At 45.2% G+C, this 24,337-nt stretch overlaps 2 protein-coding genes across 10 annotated transcripts in view; both read right to left on the bottom strand.

Moving 5' to 3' along the window:
- Positions 1–7,560, bottom strand: part of LOC138748480 (uncharacterized) — a 44,328-nt gene extending 36,768 nt beyond the window's left edge. For 3 of the 8 annotated variants that reach the window (XM_069908759.1, XM_069908758.1, XM_069908757.1), the window contains exons 1-2: positions 7,406–7,560; positions 7,012–7,118 (exon numbers count right to left, since the gene is read on the bottom strand). In XM_069908759.1, coding sequence (XP_069764860.1) covers positions 7,012–7,052 — 41 coding nt within the window. In that variant the 5' untranslated portion in view covers positions 7,053–7,118; positions 7,406–7,560. Of the gene's footprint in view, positions 1–164; positions 264–7,011; positions 7,119–7,405 lie in introns of those variants that run through there. The other 5 variants (XM_069908751.1, XM_069908761.1, XM_069908760.1 and 2 more) reach the window with 3 other exon arrangements.
- A 6,345-nt stretch (positions 7,561–13,905) lies between these two features.
- med29 (mediator complex subunit 29) lies at positions 13,906–24,047 on the bottom strand. 2 transcript variants are annotated; one of them, XM_069907686.1, is made up of 5 exons: positions 23,857–24,047; positions 22,258–22,316; positions 19,313–19,397; positions 16,729–16,952; positions 13,906–15,183 (listed from the first exon to the last, which is right to left on the bottom strand). In XM_069907686.1, the coding sequence occupies exons 1-4, from the start codon at positions 24,025–24,027 to the stop codon at positions 16,737–16,739; spliced, it is 531 nt and encodes a 176-aa protein (XP_069763787.1). In that variant the 5' UTR covers positions 24,028–24,047; the 3' UTR covers positions 13,906–15,183; positions 16,729–16,736. The 2 variants fall into 2 exon arrangements, with proteins under 2 accessions (XP_069763787.1, XP_069763786.1); XM_069907685.1 differs by lacking the exon at positions 13,906–15,183 and having other exon boundaries at positions 16,065–16,952.
- Positions 24,048–24,337: the final 290 nt, after the last annotated feature.

Genomic DNA, 24,337 nt, shown 5'->3' with positions numbered 1-24,337 from the left:
GGTCAACTGTGACATGGATGCTACTTTTGAGGGGCTGAAATTCACACTAGAATGCAAAATACCTCAGTCGCAGAAGTCCAAATCATCTCTAAACGAATAAAGAACTAAAGCACAACAAATTCAAGTAATAACGCAGAGTCTGCGTATCAAAACACACATCCTACCATGGGGAGGTTGGGACCACGGTCAGTATCTGTGCTGTCAGAGGCGTTGTGAGCTCCGATGGGCAGGCGCCCGGGGCCGAGGTGAGAGACTAGAGTCAACTTTAAACATGAAATACGGAAAATTCCAGATTATTTTTTGGCCAAAGATAGAGGGTCGACTTTTACACGAGATTGACTTTTACGCAAGCATATATGGTATTCAGAACAAGGCAGTGCGCATTACAACAGCATAGTGTGCAATGCATCTGTACTCAGCACAAGCTATCATGAAATGAACTGCTGAACTGGGATGCGAGTCCATATTAGAACAGTTATTCAGGGCAATTTAGCCCGCCTTGGAACTGTGATCCTGACAAAAGTACGCAGATGTGAATTGCAGCCATATCAAGTTAGCATGGATGGAACCACACTCAACACAAGATAGCTTGAGTTAGAATTACATGCAGCACTAAGTCTACACATCATATAACCATATAACCACTTATAGCACAGAACAGGCCAGTTCGGCCCTACTAGTCCATGCCGTAGCAAATCCCCACCCTCCTAGTCCCACTGACCAGCACCCGGTCCATACCCCTCTAGTCCCCTCCTATCCATGTAACGATCCAGTTTTTCCTTAAATGTAACCAATGATCCCGCCTCGACCACATCTGCTGGAAGCTCATTCCACATCCCCACCACCCTCTGCGTAAAGAAAATTCCCCTCATGTTCCCCTTATAATTTTCCCCCTTCAATCCTAAACCATGTCCTCGAGTTTGAATCTCCCCCTTTCTTCATTGAAAAAGCCTATCCACATTTACTCTGTCTGTCCCTTTTAAAATCTTAAACACCTCTATCAAGTCCCCTCTCAATCTTCTACGCTCCAGAGAAAAAAACCCCAGTCTGCACAACCTTTCCCTGTAACTCAGACCCTGAAATCCTGTCAACATTCTCGTGAACCTTCTCTGCACTCTCTCTATTTTGTTTATATCCTTCCTATAATTTGGTGACCAAAACTGTACACAGTACTCCCAAATTTGGCCTCACCAATGCCTTGTACAATTTCATCATAACCTCCCTACTCTTGAATTCAATACTCCGATTTATGAAGGCCAACACTCCAAATGCCTTCTTCACCACACCATCTACCTGAGTATCAGCCTTGAGGGTACTATTTACCACAACTCCTAAATCCCTTTGTTGCTCTGCACTCCTCAATTGTCTACCATTCAATGTATATGACCTATTTAAATTTGCCTTTCCAAAATGTAGCACCTCACATTTATCTGTATTAAATTCCATCAGCCATTTCTCAGCCCACACCTCCAGCCTTCCTAAATCACCTTTTAATCTACGGTAATCTACCTCACCGTCCACAACACAACCAATCTTTGTGTCATCCGCAAACTTGCTTATCCAATTCTCCACCCCTACATCCAGATCGTTAATATATATAACAAATAATAGTGAACCCAGGACCGAACCCTGAGGAACTCCACTAGTCACCGGCCTCCAATTGGACAAATAATTTTCTACCATTACTCTCTGACACCTCCCATCCAACCACTGCTGAATCCATTTCACTACCTCTTTATTTATACCTAATGCCTCCACCTTTTTTCCTAACCTCCTGTGGGGAACTTTGTCAAAAGCTTTACTAAAGTCCAAATAGACAACATCCACAGCTTTCTCTTCATCAACCTTTTTTGTAACCCCCTCGAAGAACTCAATCAGGTTTGTCAAGCATGATCTACCCCTGACAAAACCATGCTAATTACTCCCTATCAATCCCTGTACCTCCAAAAATTTGTAAATAGCATCCCTCAGAACACTTTCCATCAACTTGTCCACCACAGACGTCAGACTCACGGGCCTATAATTCCCAGGTTTGCATTTGGACCCTTTCTTAAACAGAGGAACCACATGCGCCACCCTCCAATCCTTTGGCACCACCCCCGTGGTCAGTGACATCCTAAATATCTCTGTTAATGGCCCCACTAACTGTCCACTAGCCTCCTGAGTGTCCTAGGGAATATTTTGTCCGGTCCGGGAGATTTATCCACCTTTATCTTTTTTAACACAGCCATCACTGCCTCCTGATGCACTGGGGATAAAATGGCATAGATGAGGACTATTTGAAAAAAAATTAATACACATATCAAGCTTATTCAGGAAAAAATTATTACACACTGGGAATGCATCAGGAATCTTCTCACAGGGATTAGTAGTGGAAGGAAAGTATTCTGCCCAGAGATTGGTGACTGGAGCGTTGCAAGGATCTGTTCTGGGACCTCAGCTCTTTGTATGTCCTGAAGAGGCGGATGGATGGGTCAGTGGATTTGTGGGTAATACTAGGGTTGGAGGAGTTGTGGAAGGAGCTGAAGGTTGTCGAAGGTTACAAAAGGATATAGACAGGATGCAGAGTTGGGCGGAAAAGTGGCAGATGGATTTCAATCCGGATAAGTGTGAGGTGGTGCATTTTGGAAGGACAAACCAGGCAGCTGAGCACAGGGTTAATGGTCGGTTATTTAACAGTGTGGATGAACAGAGGGACCTTGGGGTCCAAATCCTATGTCCTTCAAGGTCGCCTCACAGGTTGGTAAGATAGATAAAAAGGCCTATGGAATGCTGGGCTTCGTTAGTCGGGGGACTGAGTTCAAGAGTAGAGAGGTCATGTTACAACTCTACAAACCTCTGGTGAGATCACACTTTTATTGTGTTCAGTTCTGGTCACCACATTATAGGAAGGACGTGGAAGCTATGGAGATTTACCAGGATGTTGCCTGGATTGGAAAATGTCTTATGAGGTAAGGTTATCAGAGCTGGGACTTTTCTCTTTGGAGCGTAGAAGGATGAAAGGAGATTTAATAGAGGTCTACAAGATTCTGAGAGGCGTAGATAGGGTGGATGGTCAGTGCTTTTTCCCAGGGCAGGAATAACAAACACCTGAAGACAGATGTACAAAGTGAAGGGAGGGAAGTTTTGGGGAGATGTCAGGGGTAAGTTTTTTCTTTTACACAGTGCCTGGAATGCATTGCCAGGGATGGTGATGTAGGCTGAAACATTGGGGGCATTTAAGAGACAGGCACATGGATGGAAGAAAAATAGAGGGCTACGGGGTAGGGAGGGGTTAGTGTTTTCCTTTAAGGAATATATGGGTTGGGACAGCATCAAGGGCTGAAGGTCCTGTACTGTGCAGTATGTTCTATCCGTCTCCACACAGTGAATCTGCATTTAGCAAAGAGCTGGGTGACTGTCCCCTCTCCACCGCAGTCATCTCGAGGACAACATGCGGTTGTACAGAAAGGTTCTGACTGGGAGGCCTCCTCTCACTGGATGATGCCTGGACTTCAGGAACTGAGTTACAGGGAAAGGTTAAACAGGTTAGGCCTTTATTCCCTGGAGCGTAGAAGAATGAGGGGAGATTTGATAGAGGTGTACAAAATTATGAGGGGTATAGACAGAGCAAACGTAGGTCGGCTTTTTCCACTGAGGGAGAGTTAAAGCCAGGAGACATGGGGTTAAGGTTGAAAGGGGAAAGGTTTAGGGGGATCTTCTTCACACAGAGAGTGGTGGGAGTGTGGAACGAGCTGCCAGCTGAAGTGGTGAATGCAGGCTCAATTTTAACATTTAAGAAGAATTTGGACAGGTCTGTGGATGGGAGGGGTATGGACTGGGTGCAGGACTAGAAAAAAATAGTTTGGCACAGACTAGAAGGGATGAAAACAGCTGTAATGCTCTATGGTTCTTCCTTTATATGTTTATGAACACATCCCACGTGGGTAGTGGGTTTGCCAGCTATATGTTGGCATGTCTCTGTTCCCCTGAGTGAGTTTATATGTATAAGCATGTTTATTTGAAAGGATGTTTCTATTTCTGAATGTGTGTGGGCTGAAGCAACTTTCCCTGAACATGTTTCTGTGCCTCTGAGTACAAGTGTGTTCTCATTTCTGTGCTGTGTCTTTGAACGTGTTTTCATATCTGCATGTGTCAGTCCACAACGATGTTCTTATTCGTGCAAAAGCAGTTCTGCCCTGACTTGTTTCTCTTAATGAGTATGGGTACGAATCAGTTTTTGTCGTGTGTAATTCTGTGTTTCGCTTCCTGCGACAATGTGATTCCCGTTCAGGGTGTGTGAGCCCAAGTCCTGTGTCTGTGAGTGCACATTTGTGTTTTGATTGTGTCAAGCTGTGCTCCCCACACAGCTTTATTCCGTCCGACAAGTGTGGAGCAGCGCTGGGATCATTGCCGCATGTGAATACTTTGGGGCTTTCAGGCATGCTGAGTCGGCCGACCAGTAGGTGGACAGGACAGAACATCCGTGCAAGTCGGAGCAAGCTCAGCATGGGAAGAATGTAAGAATGTCAGCCACCAACGGTCGGTGGAGAACAAGACGAAGGAGATGATTGTGGACATCAGGAGGACCACCCTCCACCACACATGAACAACTCTGTAGAGGAGAGTGGAGAGAGAACCAAGTCACTTGAAGTTCAATTAACATGCAACCTATCGTGAACACTCACTTGTCAGGAAGGCGCAACAGTGAGTGGACTTCCTGAGAAGACTGAGGCCACCATTATGTCAGCCTTCTACAGGAGCCCTATTGAGAGCGTCCTGGCTGGCTGCATCACAGTGTGGGAACGGTTGCTGCAGAGAAATGGATCGGAGGTCAATCCACAGGACCATAAGAGCGGCAGAGAGGGTCACTGGAGTCTCCCTCCCCCCACATCAATGTGGACTACTGGGATCGTTGTATGAAGAGGGCGCGCAAAATCATAGAGGACCCCTTCCACCCCACAGATAGCATCTTTCAGCTGCTTCCATCGGGGAAGAGCTACAGAAGTGTCAGAGCCGGCACCACAGGGCTGAGGAACAGCTTCTTCCCACAGGCAGTGAGAATGGTGAACGACCCAAGGATCTGCTCAGCAAGACAAAAAACAGAGAATGCTGGAATGCTACTCTGTTCCACTCTATCCAGCACATTAAAGGCTGAATCGCAGCTGCTTCCTGGACTCACATGGAAGTGGATTTCTTTTAAACAGCACAATGTTGAAAAAAATTGGCATTCAGAGGGATGCAGAAGTCCTTGTAGATGAATCATCGATTATGACCATTATTAAGCAAACAGCACAATGACCTTCAATGCAGGATGCATTTGGGTTCAAGTGTTGACGCATATCTCTCCTCAGTGACCAGTGGAGAGGCTGCGGGGATCTGTTCTGGGACCCCCTGCTCTTTGTGATTTCTATAAATGACCTGGATGAAGAGGTGGTCAGTAAGTTTGCAGATGACACGAAGGTTGGAGGAGTTATTTGGCAGTTAACCTCTTCAGAAGCAAATCTAAATTTATTAAAATTGCACTGTCACTAAATAGCCAGTGAATGCATCGGAGAAACACGGAAATCCAATTCCCTACTTCACATTAGTCTTAGGAATCGATAGAGTATGTTCGTCAAAATCTGGCAACCTTATTTAGATTATTTAAGTGCCCAGATTGTATAATTTATTTTGATATTTGTCAATTCCTTATTAGAAATTTAATACTTTTAAAATGATGCGACTCTGAGATGTCGAACCTTGTTCCTGTTTGTTTTTTCTTCTCTATTTATCTCCCTCTATTCCCTGCTGTCCGAATCTGGGCAGTGGGCGCTGACCTTATGGACTATTTTCTATGATTTTATATTCAATTTATTATTATTATTTGAGTCCTAGATTCTGTATTTTCTTAAATAAATACATTTAAAAAAAGATTGGGAGAGTTGTGGATGGAGCTGAGGGTAGTCGCAGGTTACAAGGGGATATAGACAGGATGCAGAGTTGGGTGGAAAAGTGGCAGATGGGAGTTTAATCCAGATCAGTGTGAGGTGATGCATCTTGCAAGGACAAACCAGGTGGCCGAGTACAGGGTAAGTTTTTCTTTCCCCACACAGAGAGTTGTGGGGGCCTGGAATGAGGCTGGAACATAAGGGACATTTAAGAGTCTCTTAGACGGGCCCATGGATGGAAGAAGAATAGAGGGTTGCAAGGTAGAAAGGGTTTTGTTTTTTTTTGGTAGGAATATATAGGCCAACAGAACATCAAGGGCTGAAGGAAGGGCCTGAATGGTGCTGTAGTGTTCTATGTTCTATTACATAGGGCCCTGCTGAGGCCACACCTGGAATACTGTATGCAGGTCTGGTCTCACTACTTAAGGAAGGATATGCATGCTGGGGAAAACATACAGCAAACATTCAGCGGATTATTCCTGGGATGGTTTATCATTGGGTCCAGCAGAGAGACAGGCTAGTGTGGCCCTTCTAGTCCATGCCAAACACCTAGTCCCATTGACCTGCCCCATAACCTTCCATACCTCTCTTATCCATTTACCTATCCACCTTTTTCTTAAATATTAACTCCACCATGTCCATGCCAACCATTGACATCACCACTTGGTCCAGACAGCTTTAAACCCAAGCTATTCAAATGCTCATCCAGACGCTACTCACATGTTTTGAAGGGCCACCCATTTCAATTCCCTGCTCCATTCCCTTGCTGACGTGGCTGCCCATGGTCTCACGCACCGCCAGACTGAGAGCACCCGCAAATTGAAGGAACAACACCTCAGCTTCTGTCTGGACACCCTCCAGCTGGATGGCATTAATATCAACTTCCTCCCCATCTTCTGTCACCTGCTTCCTTTCCTCTAGCTCTCTCTCTCTTTCTCACACCTTTCCCTCACCATATCCAATTCACAACTTTTGTCTGTTGGTTTGGACTCCTCCCTCTCCCATTCTGCTCACTTTATCGCTTTATTCAGATGCCAGTCTGCTTTTTTGCTTATCTGTTAATGAAGGGCTAAGGCTCGAAATGTTAGTTATAGATCTTTACCTCCTTTGGACGCTGCGAGACCAGCTGAGTTCCTCCAGCATTTCTGTATTTTTACTCCAATCACAGCATCCACAGTCTTTTGTGTTTCACTCCACATTGAAACCACTCTGAAGGTAAAAATATTTTGAATTTAGACATACAGCACAATAACAGGCCATTTCGGCCCACGAACCTGTGCCACGCAATTTACACCCTCCTCCCACTTTTCGAATAGTGGAAGGAAACTGGAGTCCTGGGGAAAATCCACGCAGACACGAGGAACTCCTTACAGACAGCGCAGGATTCGAACCCCAATTACTGGCACTGAAACAGCGTAGTGCTAACCGCCACTCCAACCACACCGAGATTCAAAGTGCGAAGTAAATCACTCTCCTCCGACCAATTTATGTCTCACCTCAAATCTCTGCACTCTGGTTTTAGACGTCTCCATAATGGGAAAAGATTTCTTACAACCAGCCCTATCTATGGCCTTGTTAATTTTGTCAGCCCTCCCACAACTCCAAAATCAGAATGTCACCCAAGTTCACTGTTCCCTGTGTGTACACATTTTGCAACCAGCACACAAAGGAAGTTAATGCGTGCACAAACGTTAGTTACCTAAAATAAAATATTAATATGTTACTTTGTGGAATGCAATCCTACTTGTATTAATAAAACATGCCAATACAGTTTTAGTCGCCATGAGAGAGCGGCTGGGCCAAAATTATCTTGAAACAATTTCAATTTACATTTGCACAAGCATTCAATGTGCACAGACTTTTGTCACAGGGAAAAAAAAAATTGCAGACTACAAAACATTAGAGGGAATGTTGCCCGAGCACCTCAACAATTTCTACAGAAGCAAAAATTTTGGGATGATCTCAATCAGATATTAAATAAAATAACAGAAAACAATATACCAAAGAATCCAGAGATCTTTCTCCTAAGTAACATAAAAAACAAAGAATTTGGAATTGATTTGGAGGATGCACAAAAAAGATTTGTTAAGATAGCCCTAGCCGTAGCAAAAAAATGTATTATGTCAACCTGGAAATTGGAAGATAATTTGAAAATACAACAATGGTATATAGAAATGAATAAATGTATTCCATTAGAAAAAATAACATATAGTTTAAGAAATAATATTGAAATATTCGAACAAGTATGGGAGCCTTACATTAAATACAATAGCGAAAACCTACCGGGGACAAACATTACCTAAGTTGATGGAAGGAGAAGGAAAGAAAAGAATGGACTCAGTAGAATTTCTGGTGTATTTTTGTTGAATGACAACATTGTCTGACGGGTTTAATGCAACCTAGATTGTATACCTAAAATGGATGAGAGGGGGGGGTGGGGGGGGAGGGGGGGGGGGGGAGAAAAAGTCACTGTATATGTGTGAAAAAGAAAAAGTGTACATCATGGCTAATGTGATTTATGTTGTGAAAAATAAAAAAATTAAAAAAAACAAAAACAATTTCTACAGAAGCAGCATTGAAATATCCTGTCAGGATAAATCACTGTGTGGTGTGGGAATTGTTCTGCCCGAGACTGCAAAAAACTGCTTCATAGTTCATCCCACACACCTGCCTCCCCTCCACCAACTCTATGGTTATCATATTAATGTTTGCTCTACGACACTGCTGCAAAACACCAAATTTCATGACTTATTCAGGACAATAAATCCTGATTCTGATTCTCTGCTGCCTCGAAATAGGCAGCCAACACATTAAAGAGCTCATCCCTCCCCCCAACCACACTCTCTTCTCCGTCCCCCCCCACTGGCAGAAGATTCATGAGTTTGAGATTACACCACCAGATTCAAGGGAATTTCTTTCCTGTCATTAGGTGAATGCAGGCTCAATTTGGACAGGTACTTATTGGGTGGGGAACCCAGGTGCAGGTCAGTGGGACAAGGCAGAATCTTCTTTCTTTGGCTTGGCTTTGCGGACGAAGATTTATGGAGGGGGTAAAAAGTCCACGTCAGCTGCAGGCTCGTTTGTGGCTGACAAATCCGATGCGGGACAGGCAGACACGGTTGCAGCGGTTGCAGGGGAAAATTGGTGGGTTGGGGTTGGGTGTTGGGTTTTTCCTCCTTTGCCTTTTGTCAGTGAGGTGGGCTCTGCGGTCTTCTTCAAAGGAGGTTGCTGCCCGCCAAACTGTGAGGCGCCAAGATGCACGGTTTGAGGCGTTATCAGCCCACTGGCGGTGGTCAATGTGGCAGGCACCAAGAGATTTCTTTAGGCAGTCCTTGTACCTCTTCTTTGGTGCACCTCTGTCACGGTGGCCAGTGGAGAGCTCGCCATATAACACGATCTTGGGAAGGCGATGGTCCTCCATTCTGGAGACGTGACCCATCCAGCGCAGCTGGATCTTCAGCAGCGTGGACTCGATGCTGTCGACCTCTGCCATCTCGAGTACTTCGACGTTAGGGATGAAAGCGCTCCAATGGATGTTGAGGATGGAGCGGAGACAACGCTGGTGGAAGCGTTCTAGGAGCCGTAGGTGGTGCCGGTAGAGGACCCATGATTCGGAGCCGAACAGGAGTGTGGGTATGACAACGGCTCTGTATACGCTTATCTTTGTGAGGTTTTTCAGTTGGTTGTTTTTCCAGACTCTTTGGTGTAGTCTTCCAAAGGCGCTATTTGCCTTGGCGAGTCTGTTGTCTATCTCATTGTCGATCCTTGCATCTGATGAAATGGTGCAGCCGAGATAGGTAAACTGGTTGACCGTTTTGAGTTTTGTGTGCCCGATGGAGATGTGGGGGGGCTGGTAGTCAACACACAGAAATGCTGGAGGAACTCAGCTGGTCTCGCAGCGCCCAGCGGAGGTAACAATATATTACCGACATTTCAGGCCTGAGCCCTTCCTCAAGGAATAAGCAGAGAACAGTAAAGACTGAAGACTAGCTGGGTTAGGAGTTAATTAGATATGATAAGAGGAGAGGTGGGAATTGATTTTGGCTCTGTGAAAGGAGACGGGGGGGGGGGAGTGGGGAAAGAGAGATAGAGAGAGAGAGCGTGCACTGGGGAAAGGCGACAGATGGAAGAAGGTGGTTTAATGGATACTGCAGAAGTCAATGTTAATGCTATCCAGTTGTTCCCAGATGGAAGATGTTCAATGGACACTGAGAGCAGCTGAGTTCTTCCAGCATTTCTGTGTGTTTTTACTATAATTACAGCATCTGCAGTGTTATGTGTTTCACTCAGAATACTAGTTTGGCACAGACTAGAAGGGTCAAAGGCCTGTTTCTGTGCTGTCACTTTCTATCAGACACTTGAACAAATTTCACACGAGTAAAATACTCCCACCTTTGCTCTGTGCCTCCTGATCATGCTCCGCAAATCCATACTGTGCTTTAACTACTGTGCTAGGTCTGGGTTAACTAGCTGGACCTCTTGCAAAACAAACTTCTCACTGTCCCTAGATACATATGACAATAAGTCAACAGTCTTGGAATTTTCTCCTGTACATTCACATCCCTCCTGGAGTGTGGCAATGGGAACTGTACAGAGTGCTGGTCTAACTAACGTCTTTAATAGCCTGAATACGCCTGGGATTGTCTGATCTCGGAAGCTAAGCAGACACAGGACTGGACAGTACTTGGAGGGGAGACGGAGTGGGAGCATCTGGTGCAGTAGGTTTCTATGAGGAGCGCTCTGTTTGCCTTATGGTAGACAAAAGTTAAATAATTTCATGCATGTTACATCCTAAGTGTAGCATCACATGACCATAATGGAACTTTTACCTTTTCAAAAGTTGTAGCATGACCTTTGTCCCCTGATATTCTGTGCCCAGCTAATGAACGCCGGCATCGTGTATGCGTTCACCACCTTGTATGCCTATGCTGCCATCTGTAGGGATGTGTGGAGTAATACACCAAGGTCCCTCTATTTCCACATCCTCCCTGCGGCCTTGCCATTCATCATGTACATCCTAACCTTCCAAAAATGCACTGTCCTGATCTTTATGGGTTTAAATTCTATGTCTTTACTCCACCCAACTCACCAACTCATCAGTGTTATTCCATGACCCAAGGCTATTGTCCGCATTAGAACCATAGAACACTACAGCATAGAAACAACAGGACCTTCACCCCTTCTAGTCTGTGCTGAACTATTTTTCTGCCTAGTCCCATTGACCTGCACCCAGTCAATTCTCCTCCCTTCCATGCACCTGTCCAAATTCTTCTTAAATGTTAAAATTAGGCCCGCATTCACCACTTCAGCTGGCAGCTCGTTCACCACTCTGTTTTTCCCAACCCATGTCCCGTGGTTTGTATCTCACTTACCCTCAGTGGAAAAAGCTTTTTACTCTGCCTATCACCCTATAAATTTTAAATACCTCTATCAAATCTCCCCTCGTTTTCTACACTCCAGGGACTAAAGTTCCTAACCTGTTTAACCTTTCCCCATAACTCAGTCTCTGAAGTCCCACACATCCTAGTAAATCTTTGCTGCCCTCTTTCAATCTTATTGATAGCTTTCCGGCACAATTTTTTTTTACCATCTGCAAACTTGCTAATCATGTCAGTAGAAAGAGAGAAATACTGGAGGAACCCAGCCGGTCTCACAGCATCCATAGGAGGTAAAGATGTATTACCGACGTTTTGGGCCTGAGCTCTTCTTCAAGGTATCAGCAAAAAGCTGGCAGGTGCCTGAATTAAAAATCTGGGCAGGGGAGGAGTACAGACCAACAGACAAAAGGTGTTAATTGAATAAGGATGGGAAGAAAGGTGAGAACTGTCTGGAGGAAGGGGATTAGCCCCTGAATGCAGAGCTGGGGGAAAGGATGAAAGTTTGGAAACATTAACTATCTCTCTCTATAAATGCTGTCACTCCCATTAAATGTAGTGACCTCACCTGCACTATGCTCTGTTACCCCTCCCATCCCCCACATGCAACAAGGTCAGGATTCCCCTTGTCCTCACCATCAGCCTCCGCGCCCAACACATCTCCCTCTGCCATTTCCACCACCTACTACATAATCCAACCACTAGACACATTTTCCACTCACCACCTTCCCCAGGGACCCCTCCCTCCACGACTACATTATCCACTCATTCGCTCTGTGCCAATCGTCCCCTTGGCACCAACCCTCTGACCACAGGAGATGCTCCACTTGCACCCACACCTCAAACAGGGAGCTGCTATTCGCTGCACTTATGTCCAACCAGGGACCTGGTATCATCAATGGTATTCTCCGCACTCCTGTCCAACCAGGGATCTGGTATCATCAATGGTATTCTCCGTACTCCTGTCCAACCAGGGACCTGCTATCATCAATGGTATTCTCCGCACTCCTGTCCAACCAGGGACCTGGTATCAATGGTATTCTCCGCACTCCTGTCCAACCAGGGATCTGGTACCGTTAATGGTATTCACCACACTCCTGTCCAACCCACCAGGGACCTGGAATCCATTTCCTTGAAACTCATTTGGCTCAGGATTATGTAGTCTTTAAACTTGCTGGGCTCCATGGAACATTCACAATGACGCTGTACGAGTTCAGAAGCAGAGAAGAAAAGGTGTGAGGGGACGTTAACAGGAAAATCCGAGAACTCGGCCAGACTGACTCCCAAGTTCCAAATTATCAGAATGTAGTACTTTACTCACTCAGAGGGCATTTTATTAATTTTCAAACACTTTGTTGAAGCCAAATTCTTGTTTAAACTTTACCTTAACTCTTTTTACTCAAGCAAGACTCTGATTCCCATATTTCTTTCACAAAAAAAAATCTCAGGTACACCGAGAGACAGAATGGCCACTCTGGACACACACACACTTAGGAATTTAAACACATTTACACAATGACATACATTGAAACAGTGATAAATGAAGAAATGGGAAGTGCTTGTGCACTGACCTGGAGAAACAGAAACACATTTGCGCACTTACATAATGAAAACAGGTTCACAGTGTCTCTCTCACACACACAAGTGGGCACACATACATACAATGACAGATAAATGGCCAAAAGCCAGACATGGTTCCAGGATGGTATCAGAGATACAAGTAATGGAAAAGCACACACATCAAATGCAATCCTCCCCAACTGGACACAGGAGGATCAGTTGGTGTGGCCAAGCATTTCAAAAGGCTGCCAACTGATCAAGGAGTGCGAAAATGAACAATGCGTGGATTTCTTCCCATAGGCAGTGTGAATGCTGAGCAAAGAAACTGCTCACACTTACCATCCGAGACTCTCCTATTCACAAAACAATATTTAGTTATTTATGCAGTAAAACTCCCTGTATCCAGCACCTATGGAGATTGATAGATGCAGGATAATTTTCCGGTTGCTTGATGTTGCGTGGATTGATAAATTGCTCACTAGGGGGTCGCCAATTTTAAACTTTTGTATTTTTACCTATTTATATTCCGTGATGTTTTACCGGTGGCTTGAGAATTTTACTGTATATGAATACTTGTCCTGAATATATATTATATATTTAGTTTGTCTGTAGGTCTAGCTATTTATTTATTTAGACATACAGCATGGTAACAGGCCCTTTCAGCCCAAGCTGCTCAATTACATCTAATTGACCCAGTACGTTCTGAAGGGTGGGAGGGAACCATAGCCCCTGGGGAAAACCCACTCAGACACAGAGAGAACGTACAAAATCCTCACAGACAGCGTTGGATTTGAACCCGGGTGCTGTAACAGCATTGCACTGACCATTACGCTAACTGTGTCGCCCTAAATGTGTGGGAATGTTATGTCTGGTTGTGTGTCTGCATGCTTTGCACCGAGGACCGGAGAATGCTGTTTCGTCAGGTTGTGCTTATGCAATCAGATGACAATAAACTTGAGTAAATTATCTGTGACACTGGAGAAAGAGACCGTAAACGAATTAAATTTCCTGATCTGCACACTCCTTTCAAACTTCTTCAATTGCATAAAGATATCACCATCTGCAGGAAACTTGCACAAGACAATTTATTACAGAAACATCCTTGAAACTCCTCTTGCACAATCTGCTGCCTGTAATCAATCAGGCCAGCGATAATTTAAGAGTCCAGTCTCTCTTGCACAGAGTTCAGTATGAAACAGTCTGCAGCCATTCACAGAATGTCAACAGCAGATTGGTATTAACCTTAAGGTCTCCCTGGTGTTTGTTGAAGGATTCCTAGCCTTTAGTTATTGATGTCACAGCACATGAACCCATTAGATCTGGACAAAACTTTTCCGAAAAGTTTGCTTCCTGAAAAAACATTGGGGATTATGATAGACAACTTCAAGCTGAACACGAAGGTAGTTTCAGATTTGGTGTATCACGTAGGAAATTGGAGAAACATTAACTTCTACTGAATTTAGGATGTTTAATTGCATAATGCCGCTGTTGCCTTAGTACAACTGTCCTAAACATGTTTTGCCGCTGGTTTTCGTTTGTACTCAGCATCTGATTCCTCTCGTGTTAGCATCCAACAATAGTTGGCCAGCACTGGTGGATTCCAGCTGCCCTGATACTGCTTTTCCATGGTCACACTGTCCTAGTGAAACCTTTCACCACGTTGGCTAAGGCCATTTAAAATTGCCATGTAAAATGGGGTTAACCGGGAAATTTGCTGGTTGATGACCCTGGTACAGGGCTATTTCAATGGGTCCAACTGGGTCAACCCAGTCAAAACCCAACTGGTCCCAGACCTACTTCAGAGGTGTTCAACCCAGTAAAACTTATCCTCCTCTAGAGATTTGAAAGGGAAACGGTGGACCTGGTTACTCTGTTGACATCAGTGCTTGTGTCACAGGGAAACTCCTGGCTGGCTCAATGCAGGATTCTGTCACTGTGCCACTGACACAAACAGGGGTGGGGGGCGAGGCTGCAACGACATCCCACTGCCACAAGCAGGGAGGAGTGCTGTCGCAACAAGCCGCGATCGGGGTGAGTTGCTGCCATGATCGAGAGTTAGGGGTGCTGGTGCCACGACGTGCCGCTCCAGTTCGAGGTGATGAGTGGGAGTGTGGGAGAAATGGCCATCTTCCTTCCCCATAATCCCCCACGCTGCTGGCAAAAGAGCAAAATCTTCATTGTCCAGTGTTATCGAAATGTCTGGAAAACAAATGCACTAAAAGAAACTACAGATGCTGGATATTTGGAGCAAACATGGAATGGAGAGTCTCCCATGATATCTTTGTTATCGATCTCTGTAGCCACGGAGACTGCCGTGATAAAGACATCTTGGTTTAGATCTGAAATGTAGAAATTGTGCTTATTTTTATTAAAATATATAAAAAAAGGGTGATCTAATCATAATTTTTAAATAGTTGATTAGGTGGATGGATCTCCAACTTAGCAATTGCTTCACGGGGACATGGGAATCTGGAGCCACCTCTTCTGGAAGGCTGTGGATGCTTGGTTCCAAGGCTGAGACCAGCAGGTTTATTGGGCGAGGTTAGATGGGGAAAATGCAGTAATCAAGGTGCTGAGCAGCTAAAGGGATAATGGGAGACTCGGTGGTCTCAAGAGTGGTTACTTTCCTTTATGGGGAGGGGGGGGGGGGGCAAGCATTCTGCAAAAATGTACCATTTAGGGCGACTAGTGTAAAGGACAACCCAGAATTTCCACCTAAACTGTAGGTTTTGATCGACACCCTTTGTATAACACCTCCCTCCAAATCTGGCACTAACCGCTGACCAGTGTGGATGGTGTTAAAACCTAATCACAACACTGCTTAACGTCCACGATATGTTCTGTGAAATTGGGCAACATGCAGTGTGGATGTTGTGCGAACTCCCTATTATATACTTAGCAAAACTACAGGGATACTGTAGTGTACCTGTAAACTTTTTATTTGTAAGTAGGGATCAGTGTGGGGATTGACACGGGGCTGTCGGGAGAGCACGGGGAAGTGGGATCAGAGTGGGGACTGACACAGGGCCACGGGGAGAGAGCGGGACAGTTGGATACACAGTATACAATTTCCTCTAGCTAGTGATTGCTTTTTCTAAATTGCTGTGGACTTGCTCATGGTAACTGAATAATTATGGGACCACGGACATATATGGGGTTAGACGTTGCCTTAAAGGACTTTAAGCAGTGCATACCTGTATTTTAATAACAAATGACCATGTAAATGTCTCAATTTTATTTGAGATTTAAAAAATTAACCACTGACAGCACCTTTAACAGGCCATTTAAAGCTTACAGAGCTGACAGCAGGTCAGACCGGGCAGATGGACCCTGCGGAAGAGCATTGAGACTTCGCTGATAACTCACTGGGCGTGCATGAGAATGCGTCGGAGCCGGCGGGAAGAAGATGGCGGCGGAGTAGAGACCAAGTCGGCAAGGTTCAGATTCTAGACCTGGCGTATAGGACGACTCTAGATTTTAAGGTGACATTTTTGTTTCGGATCATCCTATATGCTGTCATCCTCCTGTGACTTCCATCCTACCCTCAGCCCCACATGCACGAAGCTTGCCACAGGCCGCTGGATTCACAAGCTGCAATGTGCCAAGTCAGAATATGTTGTCAAAGACAAACAGCGCTTGCTTAAGAGGACGAACAGGGAGCCATCACTTTGAAAGATGCCCCTAACTTCACTGAGGTTGAAATGGGAACAGATCACAGAGCAGGACGTCAACCTCAAAGGGATAATGATTCAGAGAACCTACACATTAAGCAGGCAGACAGCAGATTGGAGGGTGCTCTAACTTCCTTCCACTCACACAACTCCCTTGGGGAGACAGCAAAGGTTAAGTGCCAATTCCAGGAGAATCAAAATCTGGATACTTGCATTGCTGCTCAGATCTGACCCTTGCTGGCAATCCTCTTCGAACACTCCAGGAGGGCATTGTGAATGTCCTTCGCACAGGAGATCTGAGACTTGATCATGCTGAGGTACTGAGTATACGACAGACTCTCCGTCTGCACTGTGTCGGGTTTGGTTGCAGTGGGGACCAGGTTTGGCGAGTGCTTGGCACTGTCGATGCTCTGGGACAGACATTCGAACGCCAGCCTCTGCAATGGAAAGACAAGTTTTAAATTTCAACATGCAGCGCAATAACAGGCCCTTTCAGCCCATGAGCCCGTGCCGCCCATTTACACCCAATTAACGTTTTGAATGGAGACCACGGGGAAAAACCCATGCAGATACAGGAAGACTGTAGAGGATCCTAAAACCCAGCAGCAATATTCACCAAGACAAATGGTTACTTAAACAAAAGTTGCTTTTAATTATCTTTAAACATGAAAATCCTCTCATCACACTTTAACTTATCGCGATTGACTTAACTGACCTAACTTAACCCCCTTCTAATTCTAAGCGCACGTGTATGTAATGGGTATGCAAGTTCTGAAAAGTTCTTTGGTTCACAGTCTAATCTCACTTCTCATTCCTCCAAGTTCACTGGTTGCAGGCAATTCTTGTACCGTGCACAGAATTTAATATTTATAAAGTTCACCAGGCTTTGGTGCTTGAAAGGTAAATGGTTACCGCTCAGGAAGATTCTTGTCAGTTTTCAGAGAGAGATTTAATGTTCCAGGACATCCACAACTGATTTACTTCCATCAGCAACTTCAGTCTCTTGCCAAAGAAACTTGCCCCCTCAGGGTTCTCCAGATGATAACCTCTTTCTTTCAGGTCTCCACAGAGTTCCTTTTTGTTTCTCTTATTCCAAGTGAAACATTAGACAGCCAGTCCTCTCCTCTTGCATGAACCACAAGGGCTTTGAACAGGCCAAACCAAGAACTCACAACCCGTCTTCCAAATGGGGCTTTCCACAAGCTTGCCAACTTGTCCTGTTCCAGTCCCAGGTGCTGTTGCTGGCTGTCACACTAAATCACAAAGTGATTTCTGTCTGTCTGTCTGTCTCTCTCTCTCACACACACACACACATCTCTCTGCTTGCAAAACCACATGACCCTCTTAAAACAGCTCTAGATAATCTGCGGCTCCAACAAGATCTTTCATCTGTTGCCTTTTTGTACACAGCAATCCATTAGTGAAGTCTCTTGGGCACTCTCCAAAGCTCTTGCATTAGCAGAGCTCCAGTATTTCAAATCAGATCTGTTTTAAAGTGTTTGTATGTGACCTACACTAAAAAACCTTTCCCAATTTATATCCCAAAAACATATCTATATAATCTGTCACAAAACTCCTTATAGACAACACTGGTTTCGAACCCCAGTCCCAATCCCTGGCGTAACAGCATTGTGCTAACTGCCACACTAATCAAGGACAGTGGGAAGATCTTTCCTTCAGCCAGTCTAATCCTGTCACACAAATGCATGGAAAAAGTAGGAACCTTACAAAATCCTACCTCCTCAGCTCAGAAGGACTTAGGAAAGAGAGCATGTTATAGGGGCAAAAGTCTGCAGACACCGTGATTGTAGTAAAAACACAACGTGGGAAAAACTCAGCAGGTCAAACCATGAACTTTATGTAGCAAAATTAAAGATACAGAACCAATGTTTTGGGCTTGAGCCCCTCATCAGTGTTTGAGCAAAATATAGGCAGGTACCTGAACAAAATGGTGGGGGTTGGGGGCAAGGAGAGGAGCACGGTCCCATAGCCAATAGGTGGATAAGGGGGAGAGGGGATGGCTCTGTGAATGGAGAGGGAAGGGGGAGGAAAACTGGAGGAAAGGAGACCGAGGGGTGGGGAAGAGTGGGCTAGCAGAAACCGGAAAAGTCAACATTAGTGCCGCTCGGTTGGAGAGGGCCCAGACAGGTAATCAGATGACGTTCATCCAATTTTCGGGTGGTCTTGATGGGATAGTACAACCCTATAGACAGACATGTGAGTTTGGGAGTGGGGCACAGAATTAAAATGGTTGGCCACTGGGAGATCCCTGTCACTGATGCAGACGGAGCCGAGGTACTGAGCGATCTCTCAGTCTGTGCCCAGTCTCTCCGATGTAGAGGAGGCCACAACAAGAGCAGTAGGTTTTTCAGTCGAGTCCGAATGAAGTTCAGGAGGGGTCCGTTACGGGCTTGACTCTGTGACATATTCTGAAACGTGGGAGGATCTGCAGTGAGAGTTGACTGCACCATGGAGGATCGGTACTGAAAGAGCACTGTACACTGAGAGACCTAGGTTGATCCAGTTCTGCATTGCAGATTGACTAGAGTCAGCATGGATTCATTAAAGGGAAATTGCATCCAACCAAGTTGGAGGAGGCTTTTCCTTAAATGAAATAACATAGAGTGGTGGGTGGATGGAATGTGCTGCCCACTACAGTGGTGGAGGCAGATACTAAGGAACTGAGAAAAATGGAGGGTCATGCAGTAGGGAAATTCTGGACAGTTGTTAGAGTAGGTTATTAGGTTGGCGCAGCACTGTGGGCTGAAGGGCCTGTGGGTTTCTGTGTTCTACTCACCAGACACAGTTCCACCTGGTCACACAGAGCATAGAACTCCTCTAAACTCTTATCGAAACGCTGTAATGCCGTGTCACTGCACTTCCTGCAGGGAAAAGGACCAAGTTTGTAATTAACTGCGTTCTGTGTACATACAGCAGACCGTTAGCAGGGTGAGGATAGTTCCTTCCTTCTGGCTCTCTCCTTACTCTACTCAGTGGCGTCACAGGCTGTACCAGCAAAAGTCTTTCCTGCATTCAGCAGCCATTCTCAATGGCATTCATATGGCTTCCCTGGAGGCCATGGACTGAAATCTTAAAATACTTTGTTTTTTTAAGTACAGAAGAAACCAACTAAACGTGACTGCTTCACAGGGAAGGGGGCCCATAAACTTTGAGCAGAATCCTCAGGGGGCCATAGCTTAAAAAATGGCTGAGCTAGACAATTCACAAAGTTTCCAATGTTAAATGTCTATTGGGTACAACCACCCCTTCGCTGAACTCTACTCAATCCTTCAATTAAAGTACAGCTTTGCCCTTCATTCAAGAGATGGCGGAGGTTACCACAGCTTCTTCCACTGCTTTCATGAATACCTCTGGGCTCTTGAGCTGATGTCTGGTTATGAATGGGTGAATTCAGAACAAATTGAACATAGTTAACTGGAAGAACCAAAGAAATCAAAGCCCTTGTCTTCACTCTGGTCAGACGGAGTTGCCAAGGTTTTGATTCTATTGTAGAATTTTGAAAGAAAAGACATCAGGACAACTCCAGCACCCTGAGGTAAAAGCTAAGATGTGGAGGTGAGGTTGTAGAAGTGCTGGGGGTAAATCCATGGACCCTCAATTATGTTTTTTTTTGACACAGCCGCTGTGTTCCGGAAACGTATTCCATTTTTCTGGAACGCAGTCTGTGTAAAAAGTCGGAACAGGAACAAGGAGTCATTCCAATTTCGATATTTTACCTCTTCGACCCCTAGTAAATTTCCCGGAACGCCTACGGTCTAAAGTTAATTGCAGGTATTCCGTGAACAATGGATGATGCGCATTTTCTTGTCACGCTCGACGCTGCCACAGCGGCATTGCAAGTCCCACTTCCAGTATTCTGTCTAAATGCGCAGTGTGATACAGATATTTGGAGTTTTGGTGAATGGCCAGTCCGTTAAGTAAGTGTGACAATTGCCGAAGGGAAAAAAATTGTTAGTTATATGTAAAAAACAATAAGTGACTAAACGGACTCTCTTTTACTTCCCTTTCTCTTTACTGTAAGGGGCACTGGGCAAAACTAATGGTGATAAAAACACACTGAAATGCTGGAGAAACTCAGCTGGTCTTTCAGCATTCCACAAAAAAGCAAAGATATTTGCTGATGTTTCAGACATAATGGCGACGCTCTTATTGGAATACAGGTGCTCCTCAACTTACAATGGGGTTGCGTTCCCGCGAGGCCATCCTAAGTCGAAAAAATCATGTCAATAATGAATAGCGCTCCTCCCATTTTTTAATAATTAAATTTTGAATACCTTTATTCCACACTGAAAAAAACCCATTAACGTACAGAGCTGAAAGCACACTGGGCATGAAGAATGTTTGAAGCATTGAACTAAAATTAATTGCTGGATGGTGGGGACGCTAAAGTGACAGGATCATCAATTTTACTCATTCGTGTGATCGCTACAGAGACTGGGAGCAGGTAGAGTCAACATCGTGAGAGAGTAACGTTCTGCATATGGCAAGCACGGGAACAGATCAGAATTTGAAATTGTAAGTACGGATTCGAACCATCGTAACTTTGAAAAGTTGTAAGTCGGACCATCGTAAGTAGGGGAGCACTTGTAGGCACTCTCAAAAGAACTGTTCCCCCCAAATCTTCCACCTCTTCTTTCCTCCCCGGACAATCGATGTAAAAATGTTTATGGAGCATCTCATAAAGCAGATGGGTTGTACATTTTATATCTATCCTCTTTTTTCCAGCTAAGAGAGATTAAAAAAATTGTTTCATTTTTCTCTCTCCCTGTTCTAGTTCTTGGCATTAGAGCCTGCTATACACTGCTTCTTCCTGCTAACTCTGTGTGATCGGAAATTGGAGTAGGAGATTCATGTTCAGAATCTCCCTGCCCCAGGAGTGTGAGGTGGTCCAATGTTCAGGGAAATTTGCTCTCCATCTAATCCTGCCCTGTGAGTGTGTGAAGGTCCAACATAAGAGAGGTTTACTCTACATCTAATCCAGGTTCTTCCTGCCCTGGGAGTGTGTGATGGTCCAATGTACAGAGAGGTTTACTCTGCATCTAACCCAGACTCTCCCTGCCCCAGGAGTGTGCGATGTTTCAATCTGCTGGAAGGTTTACTCTGCATCTAACCCAGGCTCTCTCTGACTTGGAAGTGTGCAATGGTCCAATGTAGAGAGGTTTACTCGATCTGATCCATACTCTCCCTGTTCTGGGACTGTGTTGAGGAAGCTTTAGATCAGTGGTTCAGTCTGTCCCACCTGGCTTCTGGCCTAACACGCCATAGCCCACTGACTGAGCAATATTTTCAAGTCAAACACATTTTATCTAATATAAAGTATTTCATTTAACATTTTTAAGGATGTCTCTGCAGCCAGTATGTACACATGCTGTAGCCCACTGGTTATGAACCACTGCTTCAGACGCATTGGGAAGATTTATCACGTTTTGGAATGTGAATTACTAATGAGGCCAGCACTTACTGCCCATCTCAACTTGTCCTCAAGGTAGTAGAACTCCTTTATTGAACTTTTAATTACTTTTTCCAATATGTAGTTGGTCAGGCTCCACAGTGCCTGACCAACTACATCACATTCATTTCACCCATCATCTGCTGAGGGAGTTGACACTGGATCACAGCCCGACTGTTAAACAGTCCCATGCAAAGCCAACACTGTTCCCACTAGACAATGTGGCCAAAAATCCCCTGATTTCACACATTAATCAGAAGAGGGATACTCACTGTCCATTATCAATAGTTGTGTTTTGGGACAGGTTTTGAGCTGCAATCCTCATTAGATTCTAGAAGGCAAACACAAACTTTGTCATATTTGGAGATCCAGATAAAAGGCACTGCTTTGACAGGACAGAATGGGAGGCGTCTCTAGCCAGTAAATGAGGGACCTATTTTATCAAGCCATCTGATTGCACAAGTATAATCTGTATTCCAATCCTCAGTGTCAAACACACAGTCACACATCCAGACACACACACGCACAGACAAACAAGACGCATGCAGGACAAGCACTTATGTATACAAATAAATATCGCTCTGTGAATATGAGGGTCTCGGATGGTTAGTGTGAGCAGTTCCTTTGCTTGTTCAGCATATTTTAGAAAATAAGAAATAGGCTATTGAGCCCTTCAGACTGCCCCTCGATTGGTACTTTTGAAGGCATTGCCTCTTGTAGATATCTTTGATGGAGTGGAGACTGGTGCCCGTGATGTCACAGGCTGAGTTCACAACCCTCTGTAGTCTTTTCCTGTCCTGTGCATTGACATCTCTTGTGATGCAACCAGTCAGAATGCTTTCCACGGTACACCTTTAGAAGTTTTAGAGAGTCTTCGGTGACATATCGAATGAGAATTGGTATGTCACGCGTAAACCTCTACAAGTGTACTATGGACAGCATTCTGGCTGGTTGTATCACCGTCTCGCACGGAAGTGCCAACACTTAGGACAAGAAAAGAAAAATCCAGAGGGCTGTTAACTCAGCCAGCAACATTAAGGTACATTGCAGTCCATCGAGAACATCTGCAAGAAAGCAGTCTGTATCCTCAAGGTCCCCCACCACCCTCTTCACTCTGCTACCCTCGGGGGAAAAGGCACAGGAGCCTGAAGACGAGCACCCAGCAGCTTCTTCCCGCCGCTGTCAGATTCCTGAATGATCGATGGCGCTAGTTAAACACAAAAGTCGGCAGAGGCCGTTGCGTTTTGTGAGGGGCTCTGGGCAAAGTGGCGACCAAAGTTAAAGAATTTCATGTACGTTACTTCTAAATGTATTAGGTGACAAAGGAGGAAAAACCCAATACCCAACTTTCCCCTGCAACCGCGTCTGCCTGTCCCGCATCGGACTCGTCAGCTACAAACGAGCCTGCAGCTGACATGGACATACCCCCTCCATAAATCTTCGTCCACGAAGCCAAGCCAAAGAGTGAAGAGATTAGGTGACAATAATGGAGCCTTTACCTTGTAGTAGAATCATAATGCAGGAGAGACTCAACAGTGCACTTTAATCTAGCAAAGATAAACAGTCTTCCTTATATAACAGTATTACTATATAAAGGGCTAGTGAATTTCTCCAGCTTTGTGTATTTAACCATAGACCCTACCCAAATTAGTCTTTTTATTGCATTATGTTAATTGATTTTGTTATGTGGTTTAAATAAATATTTGCACATTGATGCTGCTGCTATAAAGCCACAAATTTCCTGACTTGTTTATGACAAGAAACACAGGCCTTGCCTCCCGCTCCCAGATCCCACCGGTGCCCCCGGCCCTCGCTCCTATTGCCCGGATCAGGATACCCCCGACTCTCCACCACCGGGGCCGCGGCCGTACCTGAAGCGAATCCTTCAGCTGCGGGATCAGGAGCTTGAACTTCGCCACTGGGTCGTCCTGCTGCTGGTTTTGCTGCTGCTGCTGCTGGGCGAGCGCTGCCGGCTGAGCGGCCTGGGCCGCGGCCAGCTGCTGGGCCTGGACGAGCTGCTGCTGGTTCAACGGCGCCGCCATGTTTTCCCCTCTCCCCGCCCTGCCCGCCGATTGGACGGCCACCGGCGCGCGCCCATTGGCTGATGGGGACGCCAGTCAAACACCCCCCCCCCCCACTCCGCGCCACGGCTGATGCGCGTGTTGGGAGAGCAGGCATCGATGCTATGGGCCGAATGGGCTCATTTGCTAATAAATATAGACTCGTACTAAAGTAGGATGGCAATAATAGGAAGGGATTTCCACCATCTTTCTTGGACAGTAGCAATGTAAGAGAATTAGGGGCAGAACTTTTAAAAGATGTTTAAAAGAATTTTTTTGATCTGTAATAGAA

The sequence above is a fragment of the Narcine bancroftii genome, chromosome 13 (genome assembly GCF_036971445.1).
Source record: "Narcine bancroftii isolate sNarBan1 chromosome 13, sNarBan1.hap1, whole genome shotgun sequence".
Classification (NCBI taxonomy): domain Eukaryota; kingdom Metazoa; phylum Chordata; class Chondrichthyes; order Torpediniformes; family Narcinidae; genus Narcine; species Narcine bancroftii.
This window is presented reverse-complemented; position numbering and strand designations above follow the sequence as displayed.

What these genes read in the sequence shown, in the direction of transcription:
- med29 (XM_069907686.1), bottom strand. Translation starts at nt 24,027, where the DNA reads ATGGCGGCGCCGTTGAACCAGCAGCAGCTCGTCCAGGCCCAGCAGCTG. An exon ending in AGCTGAAGGATTCGCTTCAG is followed by an intron (nt 22,317 to 23,856) that starts GTACGGCCGCGG and finishes TTTGCCTTCTAG; the next exon opens with AATCTAATGAGGATTGCAGC. An exon ending in ACCAGGTGGAACTGTGTCTG is followed by an intron (nt 16,953 to 19,312) that starts GTGAGTAGAACA and finishes TTTCCATTGCAG; the next exon opens with AGGCTGGCGTTCGAATGTCT.